The 15,954-nt window shown below is 39.9% G+C and overlaps 1 protein-coding gene across 6 annotated transcripts in view; it reads right to left on the bottom strand.

Annotated features, from left to right (window-relative positions):
• The window catches only part of blnk (B cell linker), a 186,626-nt gene that overhangs the window by 64,616 nt on the left and 106,056 nt on the right, over positions 1–15,954 (bottom strand). For 3 of the 6 annotated variants that reach the window (XM_048608673.1, XM_048608676.1, XM_048608675.1), the window contains 3 exons: positions 7,122–7,187; positions 4,056–4,112; positions 332–378 (listed from right to left, as the gene is read on the bottom strand). In XM_048608673.1, coding sequence (XP_048464630.1) covers positions 332–378; positions 4,056–4,112; positions 7,122–7,187 — 170 coding nt within the window. The remainder of the gene's footprint in view (positions 1–331; positions 379–4,055; positions 4,113–7,121; positions 7,188–15,954) is intronic. The other 3 variants (XM_048608674.1, XM_048608678.1, XM_048608677.1) reach the window with 1 other exon arrangement.

Consider the following 15,954-nt stretch of genomic DNA (forward strand, 5'->3'; position numbering starts at 1 on the left):
TCCTTCACAGATGCTGCCAGACCTGCTGAGCTTTTCCAGCAACTTTGGTTTTGATATTGAAATAGCTTGTGTCTCTATGCAGCAAGATGGACAATAAATGCTGTCCTAGTCAACATTGCCGACAAACCACAAACAAATTAAAAAAAAACAAACATTCAGGCAGATATTCTATGATCCAAATCTAGGCAGATATTCTTACTATGATCACAAACATTGTTCTCAAAGATCCTTAGAATAAATATGGACAAACTAAATACTGTTAAATCTCTCCATTGTCTTTTGTCTCCTGTCATCCAATCATGTATAAGCCGTTCTTCAGAAACAACTTTACCTGAATAATCTCTCTGAGGAACAGTGGGTGGCGCATGTTTCGTGAATCTGCAAGTATTAAGAGAGAAATGGATGGAGGCAAGGTCAAGATGGAAGGCTACACCTGAGAGTGTGAAAATTCAATTGTTAGTAATTCCAGTATCACGTGCAGACAGGTTAACCAGAGTTAAGGATTACTCGTAAATTAATGCATGTATGTTAGGAATATTATGCTGTTTGTTTCACACTGAAGATGCATGCCAGTGATATTAGCTCTTTAAAAAGCATGGTAAGTAAATGAAAAAAAAAACACTTTTGATTAGAATAACAGACTATATACAATTCTTCAGAAATCTCTGATGTGTATTTTAAGGGAATTTGTGATAGAATTCTATTTCAGACATGGCCCAAGAGGACCATCTCCTCCTCGAGTCAAGTGCAGATCTGATTGAATTTGGGGCGGGGCCTCATTACCCTGCTACCAGTGAGATACACTCCTGTCCCAAAGCAGCTCACCCACTCCTTACTAGCAAAAGATCAGGTGGCCCACACAGAGGTTTAACTGGACCAGCTGGCACTATGGCTACAATAGCAGTCAAACACTGGCGAAGAGAAAAAAACATTGAGGAAGATAGGGTCCAGGAAGCATGGGGACACAAGGAGTTAAATGGCAAGTGGGAAGCTAAGGATGTTAGCCAACTTGTAGAACCTGGAAGGTGGATGTAGTCCACTTGGCACAAGAAACAGTTTTATTTGGGCATTTTGGGGTCTCCTCCATGTCACATCTGGTTCAACTGAGCACAGCATACAACGTAAATAACTTTCCAACTGTCCCTCTAAATTGGCTCAGGTTTGTTATTACACCATAGGATTCTGATTTTCCAACAGTAACATGGCTTTAGATATAAGCATCTAGCTACCTAATGGAAGGTCACATTAAATACAGCAGTGGCTGCCTCCAAAAGTGCTTCACAACCAATAAAATACTTTCGACATATAGTCACTGTCATAACATAAGAGTACATGGCAGCCATATAGACATATGCTCCTGTGAAAAATAAGGAAATAATTGAGCAATGAAACCGTTTCAGTACCTGCTGGCTAAGAGATAATTATTGACCAAGACACTTGGAGAATTCTTTTGCTTTTCTTTAATGGTTCAATGATACAGTTTACCTCCAACTGAGAGGTTTGAAGTACCATTTAAAAGACACAATGCAGCAGTCTTTCAGTACTGCACTAGAGTGCCAAAACAGAAGTCACCGGAAGGGGGTTTAAAATCTAAATCTTCTTGTCTCAGAGGCTGGAGTGCTACCATTGAGCTAAGATCGACGTAATCTTAAAATGAATCTTGTTCGTAACAACGTTGTTAATGAGTAAATATTGTTCATTCATTCTTGTATAGTTGATATCATCAGTAATATTGAAAAGCATTTGGCCCACATGTTTTTCTAGACTGGACTATTCTAAATAGCTGAATCACTTAGGATGTTACATTTTTAAACATGATTTCTCAACAGAAATGCAGCATTGTCCCTTGAGTAATAAGCCAGAAAAACTGGCTATCACGTGCCCAAAACCAAATGATTAGCTCTTGTTATTCAAGATGTTCTTGTTCTACTAAAATATTATTGGCAACTAGAATTATACAATGCTACTTCATTTTAACAGAACTCTCAAACATTAAATGGACAAAAATACTTCCATTACCCGTTGCTATGCTAATAACTGTAAATCCACATACTACTGACAATAAGATACAGAGAGTGGTCAATTGTTGCTAACGATTTGAAGATTAACAGCACTGTTAGATACTCCAGGGTTAGTTTTTTTCTAATTGTACATCGGAATAATCACTCAACTTGTAAGAGATAAAAGGACCTTAAAATTTGTAGTCATGAAATCATGAGTGGTCTTATGATTTGCAGCAAAGTTATATTGTTTTCAACATTTTGGATTATTCTTTTCACTAATTTGTATAAGGGCACAACTAACATTTCACCAAACTCTGAAGAGTCCATCCAAATGTACCACATTTCCTTGAGTACATTATGGCATTGTGCTGTCCATAGAATGTTCACTAGGCTTATTACCAGAATGGAGGGATTGTCTTAGAAGAGAGGTCGAGTAGATTGGGCCTGTTCTCGTTGGAATATTGAAGAATGAGAGACAATCTTATTGAAACATTCAAGAATCTTTGGAGACTTAACAAAGTAGCTGAGAGATTGTTAGATGATATAATCTTTGAATAAGAGGTCACACATTTCAGACAGAGATGAGGAGGAATTCCTTCCCTCAGAAATTAGTAAATCTATGGAATTCTTTACTGAGGAGACCTACTGAGGCTGGGTCATTAAGTATATTTAAGGCTGAGACTGACAGATTTTTAATCAGGAAGAGAATCAAGGGTTATGAGGAGAAGGCAGAAAAGTGGAGTTGACGATTATTAGATCACTTATGATCGCGTTGAATGATGGAGCAGACATGTTGGACTGAATGGCCTACTTCTGCTCCTACATCTTTTGATCTTAATAGCTACTTGCTCGGTTGAGAACTGACTGTAAAGTGGTTCATCTCATTTATTTCTCTGCATATTCTGTATATCTTGAACAAATTCTAATTTTATTGAGATTTCTCGTGGAATTCTTTAATTTTGCCTTTTCTTAAAATAACATGAGTGCTAATGTTCCATTCTTCCATAAATAACTAAATAATTAGTAATACGTTAGATTTTTCTTCTAAGGTTGTTGGTATACAAAGCTCTGACTAAGGTAAGACTTCAAATCTGAACATCAACTGGTATATAGAATGACTAGTTTTGGTTACATCCTTGGATGGAGAACTGTAAGTGCTCAGTATTAGAAAGCTGAAAAAGTTCACCTGATCTTAACCAATGAGCAGGTTGCAATATAGTTATATTTGGAGAAAACAATGGAGGAGAAAATTAATCTCCATTCAAAGAGGCAAGATTTGATCAGCATGGTTCCATCAGAGGGAAGTCATGCCTAACAAATCTAGTGGAATTTTTTGAGGAGGTGACCAAGTGTTTGGATGAGGGTAGGACAGTTGATGTTCTTTTTATGGTTTTCAGCGAGGCCTTTTGCAAGGTCCCAAATTGGAAACTGATAAAGAAGGCAAAAGCTTATGGGATCTAGGGTACGTTGGATCAAATATTAGCTTAGTGACAGGAGAGGGTAGTGGTAGAAGTGCTGGGTCTCTTATCATTTGATATTCTAAAATGGACTTTGGACTAAAATGGACTTCTAAAATGCTTTGGACAGTACCTAGTTGTAGGGAAGAGTATGGCAGAAGGAACTAATGCTCAGTCGCTAAAACCAGTGTATACAAATAATTCATTTCTAGCTTAATTGTGAAACTGGCCTTCATTCCTACTTTCATTCTAAAATGTCAAATCTCTTCTAACAAAACACCATGAAAACTCATACTCAAGGAAATACGATACTTTGCAACATGCCATTTAAATATAGCATAAATCTTTTTCTTTGTTCCAAAATTTGAAGCCTGATGTTATTTTGAATGTATGGGTAAAAGAAATTATCGGTCCCAGAATATCAACTGTTGTGATTATTCCATATTCTACAATAAGAATTAGTAAATTTAAAGACAAACAAGTGGATTACACATTTCCCGCCATTTATGCTGCTTTAAAAAGGTCCAAGATACATTGACACATAAGTTCAAGAGCACAGTGAAGAGGAAAACAGGCTTGCTTTGTTCATTCGTACCGATCCCAAGTACTTTTCCCAGTTTTGCGCATCAGGGCCACTTGTTCATTTTGGAACCTATGAGTCGGAGGAAATGCTCACAGCTTAGCAAATGAGGATTTTATTAGCATAACTCCAAAATATGACTTAAATAGGAGTGCATTTTTCATTTAATATTCAGTCTTTTAAGATTTGGAGAAGATTAATTTACCATTCAGACCAAACTCCCCGTTGGAAGCTTCTTAACATTTAGTTAACTTTCCCTAAATATTCAGGAAGAAATGGAAACATTATGCATATTATCATTTTAAGAAGCAAAAAGTGCATTGCAATTCTAAAGTTAAACAGACTGGAGCAACAAAACTCATTTGGATTAAAGCTACATGAGATGCATGCAGTAGAAAAAGAGTTAAAGATTAAGAGCTGAGAGACCTGATCGAACAGTTTTATCTCCAAAATGATGTTGATCACCAGGTTAGATTTCACAGACACTACAAGCAAATGGGGCAAGAGAAAATGTCAATAAACAGATTTTATGATAATTGATTTAGTCATATAGAGAAAAAATCCTCTGATATTTAAAAATCCAATGACAGCGATGATCAGTTATTATATTCAAGCTTTGTATGTCTGTGATACAAAATAAAATTTCCAATGGACAACCCCAGACCATAAAAAAGTACATCTAATGAGGGGTGGCAATGGCCAAGTGGTATTATCGCTGGACTGTTGATCCGGATACCCTTCTGGGGACGTGGGTTCGAATCCTACCACGGCAGATGGTGAAATTTGAATTCAATAAATATCTGGAATGAAGAATCTAATGATGACTGTGAATCCATTGTCGATTGTCGGGAAAAACCTATCTGGTTCACTAATGTTTCTTAAGGAAGGAAACTGCCATCCTTACCTGGTCTGGACTACATGTGACTCCAGACCAGCAGCAATGTGGTTGACTCTTAGCCCTCTGGGCAATTAGGGATGGGCAATAAATGCTGCCTAGCCAGCAACATCCTCATCCCATGAATGAATAAGGAAAAAAATAATTCATAATTACATATATTTACACAAGTTTTAATTCCTCAGGGGAAGAATGCAATTACATAATTCCTTAGGTGTCAAATCATGTAAATTATGTAGAAGAATTTCAGATGAGTTTATCCTGCATGTAACTGGGTCAGAATGATCAAAGAGGTTTTAAATTAAATACAATTTATGGTTTATTAGCATCAGTTCTCCTCAAATTGGAAGGACAACAAAATAATTATGATCCTTCTCAAAGGGCAGTTGTGTGTATGTTGGGTGACAATAGGATTTGATCTGAACAGAATACTCCTCAAAGGCTGAGCAGGATGCAAGCATTCACCATCAAAATTCATACCCCACGAAATGTAGTGTAGATGTGATACTCAGAAGTTTGATTCTGACACACAGTACAGAAGGAAAAAAGGACAGACATCTGCTCTTCAAAATAGCTTTCCTACCCACTTCAGTTTCAATCCTGGGCAAAAGCTGCCAAACAAACAGACAGAAACATTTGAATATACCGCAGTGAGATTGGAGTGAAGTCAAAATACTGTCTAATTTTTCTGAGTCTCTGCATGGAAGGGGCCCAAATCTGAATTTGTCTAGTCCCCTCAGAATAAAGAACCTGTGAAGAAGTTGCAAGTATCATTCTCCAATAAACATCTAGGTATATCACATCTGAAAATAAACAAGGACCAGTTAGACTAGACATATAATTTGGCTGCAGTTCCTGGACTATGGCCAGAAGGTCTCGAGGTCAGCACCCATTATTACTGCTGCAGTTTTCTAGGTGTTACAGTAGCTATCGTATTTCCTGTCCCAAATCTGGACAAAAGTGAATTCAAGTGGGTGTTCCTACACAAGGCACACCTACAGGGTATGATAATGATTCGAGCCCAGAAATACAGTTGCGTTTAGGTTAAAATGGGTGAAACTTATTTTGATTGCATTTTGCATTATTTCATTTAGTCAGGGAAACAGAAGAAACAGGGATGGTTACAAAAGATTGCATTTGTTCCGCAAGTTGTAACCATAATAATACACATTAAAATTTATGTAAACCAGTAACGATCAGACAAACATGGGAGGAATTATCAAACTGGCCTTTGAGAACTTCTTAGCTGTTCAGAATAAATCAATTTATCAAAAACTTTTCCATGGAGCTACTGACTATAAAAAATATTTGTGAAGCAAATATGTAATATGTAAATATCTGGTATGCGCTTCTAATTTTAAAAAATTGTCTTTTTAAAAATTTATAAAATGTATAAAACTAAATATAAATTATTGCATTCTAATGGATAATGCATAAACCACAACTTGCAATTATACATGCAGTAAAACATTCTCCATTATTTAACGTTACAATAATTAGTCAAAGGTTTACACGGAGCCAAAGGAGGCTGAAGGGTAAGTGACCAAAATCTGGTTTCAGGGACATCTAAATGGGAGATGGGGTGGGGGGAGATGGGTAGGGAGGTGAAGAGGCTTAGGGAGAGAATTCCAGAGCTTAGGTCCTTGCTATCTGAAAGCACAGTCATCAACAGAAGAATGTAAAAGAAATCAATGGTATACCAGGGACTGAGTTGGAAGAACACAGAGGAAAGTAAAATGGTAAGGTATATTGTTAAATGATAAAGTAAAGCATACATTTAGCAAACAAATTTGGAATTTTGCAAGTAAGTCTGTTTTATTAATAATGAAGTTCATAACTCTTAACAAATTGCATTTCTTTAGAATTATGTATTTGAAAGATAAAATTTATCTGCTTTATGTGAAGACCAGTTGACTTGTATATGATTAAATACATTCAAAATAATGCGCAATGCGGAGAATGTCCAGATATACACAGAGAAAGGAAAGTGAAGAAAGAAAGATTGTTCAGCATGTATTTTTCATATAACAGAAGTAAACAAACAAACAAACAAACAAACAATCTGAAGTTACAATTATTTCAGGATCTAAATGAAGATCTTTAGTTGATATCTAAGATCTCTAGTTGACATCTTATCAGCAAATAGATTTCTAAATGATGTGAAATGAGGTCTAAATTCAACTTACTTTTTAAACCTGCTCATAAACCCACCGTCATTCTTTTGAATGTCATGAACAATCTTTTGAATTTGTCTGTAAAAAAAAAGAAACAACAGAAATTTAACTTTATAACAACATTTTGTAAACTTAGAATCATGCAATAGAGAAAAAAGCCATATGATTTTATATTAGTGCTGTATGATGCATACACAGTAGTTCTTTAAAAGCATTATAAAAATGTTCTCCGACGTAAAGCAGCTGATAATGAGTCAGTTCAGTACTACAGCATTCTGCCCAAAATGTCTAAGGACTCATTAGTTAATCCAAGCTATTCTATCTCACCTACGAAGGAATTGCAATGTTTACCTTTGCAGCTGCAGTTTAGTTTCCTAAAGGGGCTGCTCTTAAAATTTTTAGTTACACTACAGCCCCATACTCCTGATCTACAGGCACACATTGGAGGATCTCCTCATGGACCTGGCCAAGGTAACCAGGTAGCAGGCTGCAGAGGGGGTTGTAGCTGTCTGCCCTCTTCTGTGGTTATGTCTGAACTCAGGAATCTAAGGAGAGGGAGCATGTGAACACTACAGCACAATAAGAGTTTTATGGGGTAATGGGGGTTGGGGGATGGTTGGAGGGTGGGGTGACAGGTTCACAAGGATTTGAAGACAGGATGGGCGGCATGTGGCTCAGTGGTTATCACCGCTGCCTTACAGCGCCAGGGACCCGGGTTCAATTCCACCCTTGGGCGACTGTGTGAGTTTGCACATTCTCCCCGCGTCTGCGTGGGTTTCCTCCAGGTGCTCCGGTTTCTTCCCACAGTCCAAAGATGTGCAGGCTAGGTGGATTGGCCATGCTAAATTGTCCATAGTGTTCAGGGATGTATAGATTAGGTGGGTTTTAGGGGGATGGATCTGGGTGGGATGCTCTGTGGGTCGGTGTGGATTTGTTGGACCGAAAGGCCCGTTTCCACACTGTAGGGATTCTATGATCATAGTCAGATGAAAAACATGCATGGTTGTTTGGGAAAGGATCTTGGGTTGATGAGACTGGATAAAAAACAAAAAGAATTCTAATCTTTGAATCAAATGTTATGGAATAAAGAAGTCAAGATTCAACAGTGAGTTGATTTTAAACCATTAATAAGACTCACTTGAAATGCTCTGAGCTTGACACAACAGGTAAGATATTGAGGCTTTACAGAAGATGTAACACAGATGTTCTAGGAAACTGCTTGGAATGTGGAATTACAACTACACAGATCTGGGTACAGTTCACTCAACAGGTAGACAGTGCTGAGGCCATGAAGAACGATGGTGTGGTCAATTGTGTAAATGATTCCAAACTGGTTAAGAAGGATGAGGAGGGATTAATACCTTCTTCATGGTTCAATTGGTACTCATTTATCACTTTGACAAGCTTAAAAATTTATAACAGGACAAGAAAATCCTCACATAGAAAGTTGTGAGGTTCTGTAACTGACCAACTACTTCCAGAGTTAGAGGTGTGCCCACATTTAATAATAACTTTTAAATGGCAACTTGGTGTACTGTTCAGTAGTACAAAGTAGATTATGGAGAGATGTGACAGAAGTGTTTAAATCAATAAAAACAGGAATAGACTGTGTTTGAAGAATTATGGCTGGAAGAACTTAATGTAATTAAAGGTCCATTGCATTTCTCAGAAGCATTATGTTCTTCAGTTTTTTTGATAGGTATTCGTACAGATAACCAAAAGCTTGGTAAAAGAAGAAAACTTTATGAACTATCTGAAATGGATGGTGGAGAAGTTTGTGAAGGGACTCCCAGAGCTTAAAAGCATTGGATGGGGATGAAATATGGATGAGGTGTTACTCAACAGAACCAATGACAGTCACTGAACATGGGTACTAGGTGAACGGGGCATGGGGCAGGTTGCAATGGGCAATAGAGCTTTAGATGAGTTCAAGCTCATGCAAAGTATAAAAATAAGGGCTGACTGGAATAGCAAATCTAAAGGATTGTTTTTCAAAAATCGCATGAGTTTCATCTCTGATGAGCTGAGATGGGGCAGAGTCAGTAAATGTTGAGGTTGGTGCTCTTAATGATGGCATGGATATATGGTGGAGGATCGACTCAGTGTAGAATATGACACCAATGTTGTAAACAAATGTATTCACCTTGGAAGTTGCTAGAGGGACTGATAGATGTAGTAGCTCGCAGATGGAGATTGTGGTGGGGACTTAAAACAGCAGCCTGGGTTCATTCTACTTGATTTCTCCTCATAGGTCAACTTTCTTAACCCAAGAATCAATGAATGTTCTGCCTTAATCCTATCACTTCTAAAATGAGCATATTTTTCCTTGTGTACAAAGAACAAAACTGTGTACAGTACTCTGACTATGGTCTCGTCAAAGCTCTGGATACCTTCTCCTTTATTTTCTTCAATCTCTTTGTCATAAAGAGTTCCATGGCATGTTCTTCCCTAATTGCTTGCTGTACCTGTGTGTTAAATTTGTGCTTCTTACATAATAGTCAAATACCTCTTAAAACACCAACATTTGTTAGCTTCTCATCATTTAAAAAAAATCAGTTTTCTATGTTTGTATCGAAGTGAACAGCTTCACTTTTCCTCACATTTTACTTCATTTGCCACCATCCTGCTTACTCACTTGACCTGTATGTAGCCCTTTGAAGCCTCCTTACCTTACTTGCCCACCAAGCACTGTATCGTTAGCAAACATGCATATGTTAGGATACATGTTCCCAGCCGCAGAATGACAAGGGCATTGTTGAGAAAGTAGGGTGAATCATGCGAGGTCCGCAGTAAGGAGATTTCGGAGGTTGAGAGCGTAACGTTTTATTTTCCAGCTGAGTATTGAATAGCAAGACAGGATTCTTGCACCCCTGTCCACCTGGCCACCCAGGTCTTTGTTAATTTCTCTCTATCTGACATGTCTGCGACTGCCATCCAGACTGCCATTGCCAGACTGGGTACATGGCTAGATTTCAAAGATGGCACCAGGAATCCTAGGAGGTCCCAGTGAGTGGCTCTGGTGAGGGGCAAGATAGGATGAGTAATGTGCCATAGGAGTGTGGTGCACAGATATGAAGTGAGTTTGGGAAGATAGCACAAGAAAACTCATTAGGACTCATAAAAAGAAACCTCCCATGAAACACTCCAAAATTAGCTCTTGGGCTGAATTTGATCAGAAATCATAGATTGTACAGAATGAAAACAATAGTTATGAATGACTTTAATGGCAATAGTTGAGACTCCAGCTCTATATGAGAGACAACCTGCTAACTTCATCATGAGCTATTTATTTCTACTTGCCTAAGGTTTCAGACAGTTGGAGAAGGACAAGCAGAGATAGGTAATCTCACAGTCTGGTACAAATGTAACTTTATTTGGATGCATTTTGGTACTGCGACAGGAGCCGTAACTCAATTGGAGAAATTGTAACTCCAGTTCTGCAAAAGATGGATATGGGTTTGGGAGGTGGAAATGTGTTCAAGGAGTTTGGAGAAGAAAATAACTTGGAGGAAGAGGGTGTTTTTTTGGGGAGAGGTGCTGGCATCAGATTTGAAGAAGGAGGAGCCTGTAGCTAAAAATAAGGAACTGTGAATAACATGAGCTAACATAATAGCCATAAAGGGAAGTTGAGTAGTCAATAATTTAATGGAAATATGGTTGAGGAATACAAAGTCTGTCTTAAGGACAAGAAGATTTTAAAGAGTAAATGAAGAGAGATAAGAAAGAGTGATGTGAATTCAAGATAGTGATAGAGAACGATATGAATTCAAGTTTGGAGCATGGTATAATTGGAGGAAATTAAGCCTGGTGAGCTATAGGAATGTGGAAAATAGCAATGATAGCTGATCAGATGGGCTTAACCTTTGTAACAAAGAACACAGAAACTTCTTGCGTTTGTTGGAGTTATTTGTTATTTTTACTGGATAGTAGGTTTTGCTGAGTAGACCAGCCTTTATTGCCCTTCCCTAATTACCTAAAGGTGATGGTGAACTGTCTTCTTGAACCCCTGATGTCCTTATTGTAGGGTCAATGAGTGCTGTTAGGAAGGGAGTACCAGGATTTTGGCCCTAGGATAATGAAGGAACGGCAACATATTTCCAAGTCAGGATGGTGTGTAACTTGCAGGGGACATGCAGCCGGTGTTTGTATGTATCTGTTGCCTTTGATCTTCTAGGTGGTACAGATTATAAGTTCAGGCAGTGCTGTATTAGGAGCCTTGATGGGTTACTGCAGTGAATGTTGTAGATGGTATGCTGTTACTGAGCTGGGGTGGTGAAGGGAGTGAATGTTGGAGTGGTGGCAAACACACAGGCAACGTTGTCTTGGGTGTTGTTGGAGCTGCACTCATTCAGGCAAATGGAGAGTATACTCCTGATTTATGCCTGCCTACCACCTACAATGTACAGGAAAGACAGGATAAGTTACTGATCACAGATTTCCTAGCCCCTGACCTGTTCTTAGTCACCTTTATTTACGAGGGTTGGTTCAGTTCAGTTCCACGTCAATGATAACCCTCCAACATGTAGATAGTGGGGATGTAAGGATCAAGGCTTAATAAGGGCGGAGCTGAGTGACCTTGGCAGATCCCATCCTGGGTATTGCTGTTGCATATTATTATTTTACAAATGCCACTTGATAGCACTGTTAATAACGTCTTCCATCACTTAGATGGTTCAGAGTAGACTGACAGGGCAGTAACTGGCCAGGTTGGAACTGTCCTGTTTTTTGTGGAAAAGACATTCTTGGACATCAAAGGAGGAGGTGAGGGTGTGGCTGAGCAAATTAGTAGGTACAGAAATGTTTAGGTGAAGGGATCACTGATGGTAAGTGATTGTGAAAGTGCAGTTGTAAGTAATTTGGAAAAGAGATTTTTCCAGGGAAGTCAGAAAGAAATGGGTTTTGAAGGGCAATGAGATTAACTTACTGAGAAATAGACTGAAGGTATAGGGAGGAAGCTTTGATGAATGTGATTACAGTTATTTGGTTATGTGTGTGGTGAAGATTGACATGGGCTGGTTGAGCCCAATGATCTGTTTCTGTATTATAACTGCTATGTACTTTGGTGAGCTGAGAATTAGTGGTGTATTTATTCAGCATTTTCCCTGAAGACATCATGTATAACACAAGCTGCTAAAATCCAGCTGTTAAAAACTTTCTATTTTCCTCAAAGGACATATCTCAACTGGGTCTGACAGTTGTGTTGTCAACGTTTATTTTCTTCAATAAAAGCAAAAGACTGCAGATGCTGAAAATATGTAACAAACACAGAGAGTGCTGCACAGACTCAGCAGGTCTGAAAGCATATGATGAGTTATAAACTGGATTAATGTTTTAAGTCTGGAAATTTAAGCTCGATTTCTCTCTCCACAGATGCTGTCAGACCTGCTGAGTTTCTCCAGCACTCTCCACTGTTTCTTTGAAACAACTTGTAACAGAAGCTTCTTGGACGTGGGAATCAAATGATTACTTGTAGTTGTCCCTGTTCGTCCAAAATTACTTTGCTGGAAATCTGACTATTGCAGATTAGTTGTCAGAGTTTTGAAATGAAATTGGACTGGGGCTTGTAATGAGATTTTTTTTAAACCAGAGATTTACGCAATTTTAGTGACCTGTTGCTTTATGAAATGGAAATGTAGACAATTGACCTGTTTTGTGTCAAGTTTGTAGACCCTACTAATTCCTGCAGCTTTGAAAGTAGCTTCCAATTTGGTTGCACACCCTCAGTGAAGATTTGTTCATCACACTGCAACATCATCTACATTAGGAGGTGAATACCCACAGGGGAGTATGAACAACTACGTTAATAAACAGTAAGACTATAAAAGAGATTGTAATTCCCATTCTCTAGATTGTCAGTCAAACAGGTCATTAAAAATACAATATTCACAGCCCATTCTCTCCCTTCATTCCTGCAAACCACTGGATAGATTTTAGTTTTTTTTTCCACAAGTTATTTAGTGAAACAAGCCAGCTGCTACCTTGGCCTGATTTGGCAGAAAACCAGAGTTGTTATTTTGGGACCAAGGCCTTTCTGGTGGGCTGCAAACCTTGTTTAGGCCATGCCGCTAGATCTTGCCACAATACTGGGTAGCTCTAACACTGAGACAGCCTGTAGCTGCCCCTGGACAGTGGGGTGTAAAGTGGAGGTAAGCTGGGCTGGCAGCAATATTTTAAAGGCGTTTTAGAAAAATGAGGCAGTCTCAATTTCCTGGTCAACGACAGGACATTTAAGCAGAGAATGTGATGCAATATTCCTAGTGTCTGACTTGCTGTTGTAGGCAGTGTTAATGTGGCAAGTCCAGGTGAGTTTCTGGTCAATTGTAACTCCAAGGATGTTGATAGTGGAGGATTCAGTGATAGTACCATTGAATGTCAAGGGTCAGTGCTTAGATTGTCTCTTATTGGAGATGGTCATTGCCTGGCATTCATGTGGTGTGAATGTTACTTGCCACTTGTCAGCCCAAGCCTGGATGTTGTCCAGATCTTGTTGCATTTGAACAAGCCACTGCTTCAGTATTTGAGGAGTTGCAAATGGTACTGAACATTGCACAATCACTGGCAAACATCCCCACTTCTGACCTTATGATAGAGGGAAGGTCATTGATGAAGCAGCTGAAGATGGTTGGGCCTAGGACAATTCCCTGAGGAACTCCTGCAGAGATGTCCTGAACTGAGATGTCTGACCTCCAACAACCATCTTCCTCTCTCCAACCAGCAGAGAGTTTGCCCCCTGATATTCATTGATTCCAGGTTCGCCAGGGCTCCTGAAGCCACACTCAGTCGACGTCAAAGGCTGTCATTCTCAACTTACTCTGGAATTCAGCTCTTCCGTCCATGTTTGAACTAAGGCTGTAATGCGGTCAGGGGCTGAGTGGCCCTGGTGGAACCCAAACTGGGCATTGCTGAGCAGATTATTGCTGAGCAGGTGCTGCTTGATAGCACTGTTGATGCTGCTTTCCATCACTGTACTGATGATCGACAGTAGACTGATGGGGTGGTAATTTGTAGGGTTGGATTTATACTGCTTTTTAAGGACAGGACATATCCAAGCAATTTTTCACATTGTTAGTAGATGCCAGTGCATCTGTACTGGAACAATTTGGCTACGGGAGTAGCAAGTTCTGGAGTTCAAGTCTTTAGTATTATTACCAGAATGTTGTTAAGGCCCATAGCCTTATAGTATCCAGTGCCTCCAACCACTTCTTGCTTTCACAGGGAGTGAATAGAATTGGCTGAAGACTGGTATCTGTAATGCTGGGGACCATTAGAGGAGGCTAAGATGGATCACCAACTTGGCACTTCTAGCTGAAGATTGCTGAGAATGCTTCAGCATTATCTTTTGCACTGATGTGCTGGACTCTTCCATCATTGAGGATGGGGATATTTGTGGAGCCTCCTCCTCCAACAAGCTGTTTAATTGTCCACCACCATTCACAACTGAATATAGCAAGACTGCAGAGCTTAGATCTGATCCGTTGGTTGTGGGATCGCTTAGCTCTGTCTATCACTTGCGGTTTTTGGTGTTAGGTGTGAAAGTAGTCCTCTTTAGTAGCCTCACCAGCTTAACACCTCAATTTAAGATATGCCTCATGTTGATCCTGGCATGCCCTCCTGCACTCTCCATTGAACCAGAGTTGATCCCCTGGTTTGATGGTAATGGTCGAGTGGGGGATATGCCGGGCCATGAGGTTACAGATTGTGCTGGAGTACAATTCTGCTGCAGTTAATGCACAGAGTGCCTAATGGATGCCCAGTCTTGAGTTGTTAGATCTGTGCACAGTCTGTCCCATTGAACACGGTGATGGTTTCAAACGACACTTCGGAGGGTATTCTCAATGTGAAGGCGGTGGTCACTTTTACTGATACTGTCATAGACAGATGCATCTGCAATCAGCAGATTGGTGAGCATAAGGTCAAATATGTTTTTCCCTCTTGTTGGTTCTCTCACCATCTACTGCACAGCCAGTCTAGCAGCTGTGTCCTTTAGGACCCGACCAGCTCAATCAGTAGTGCTGCTGCCGAGCCACTCTTGGTGATGAGCATTGAATCCCCCAGCCAGAGTATATTTTGTGCAATGCCACTTTCAGTGCTTCCTCGAAGTGGTGTTCAGCATGGAGGAGTATTGTTTCATCAACTGGGGGAGGACGGTATGTGGTAACCAGCAGCAGGTTTGCTTGCCCATGTTTAACCTCAAGCCATGAGACTTCATGCGGTCTGGATAAATGCCGAGACTTCCCAAGGAAGCACCCCCTCGACTGTAGACGGTGCTACCACCTCTGCTACATCTGTCTTGCCGATGGGCCAGGCCATATCCAAGGGTGGGTGGTGGTGGTGGTCACGTCTGGGACGATGTAAGGTATGATTCCGCGAGTATGACTATGTCAGGCTGTTGCTAGACTACTCTGTGAGACAGCCAGAGTCCCTACATGTTAGTAAGGAGGACTTTTCAGGGTAGATAGGGCTGTTTCTGCTGTTCCTCTGGTACTTAAGTTGGTGCCAGGCTTCATTTCTTTGTCGAGACTTTGCTGCAAATGGTACAACTGACTGGCTTGCTAGGCCATCTCAGAGGGCAGTTGAGAGTTAACCACATTGTTGTGGGTCTGGAGTCACATTTAGACCGGACCAGCTAAGGACGGCAGATTTCCTTTCCTGAAGGACATTAGTGAGCCAGATGGGTTTTTCCGACAATCAAGAATAGTCACCAGTAGATTCTTAATTCCAGGTGCCCCCAACGTTGGAAGAATTTGCAGCTACTGCCATAGCACCGAATGTTCTGAGACTCCAACCACCAAACTGCTGCCAGCCTTCCTGTCCACAAGGAGCTGTAATATTTAGCTCTATTTCC

Source organism: Rhincodon typus, chromosome 20 (genome assembly GCF_021869965.1).
Source record: "Rhincodon typus isolate 14 chromosome 20, sRhiTyp1.1, whole genome shotgun sequence".
NCBI lineage: Eukaryota > Metazoa > Chordata > Chondrichthyes > Orectolobiformes > Rhincodontidae > Rhincodon > Rhincodon typus.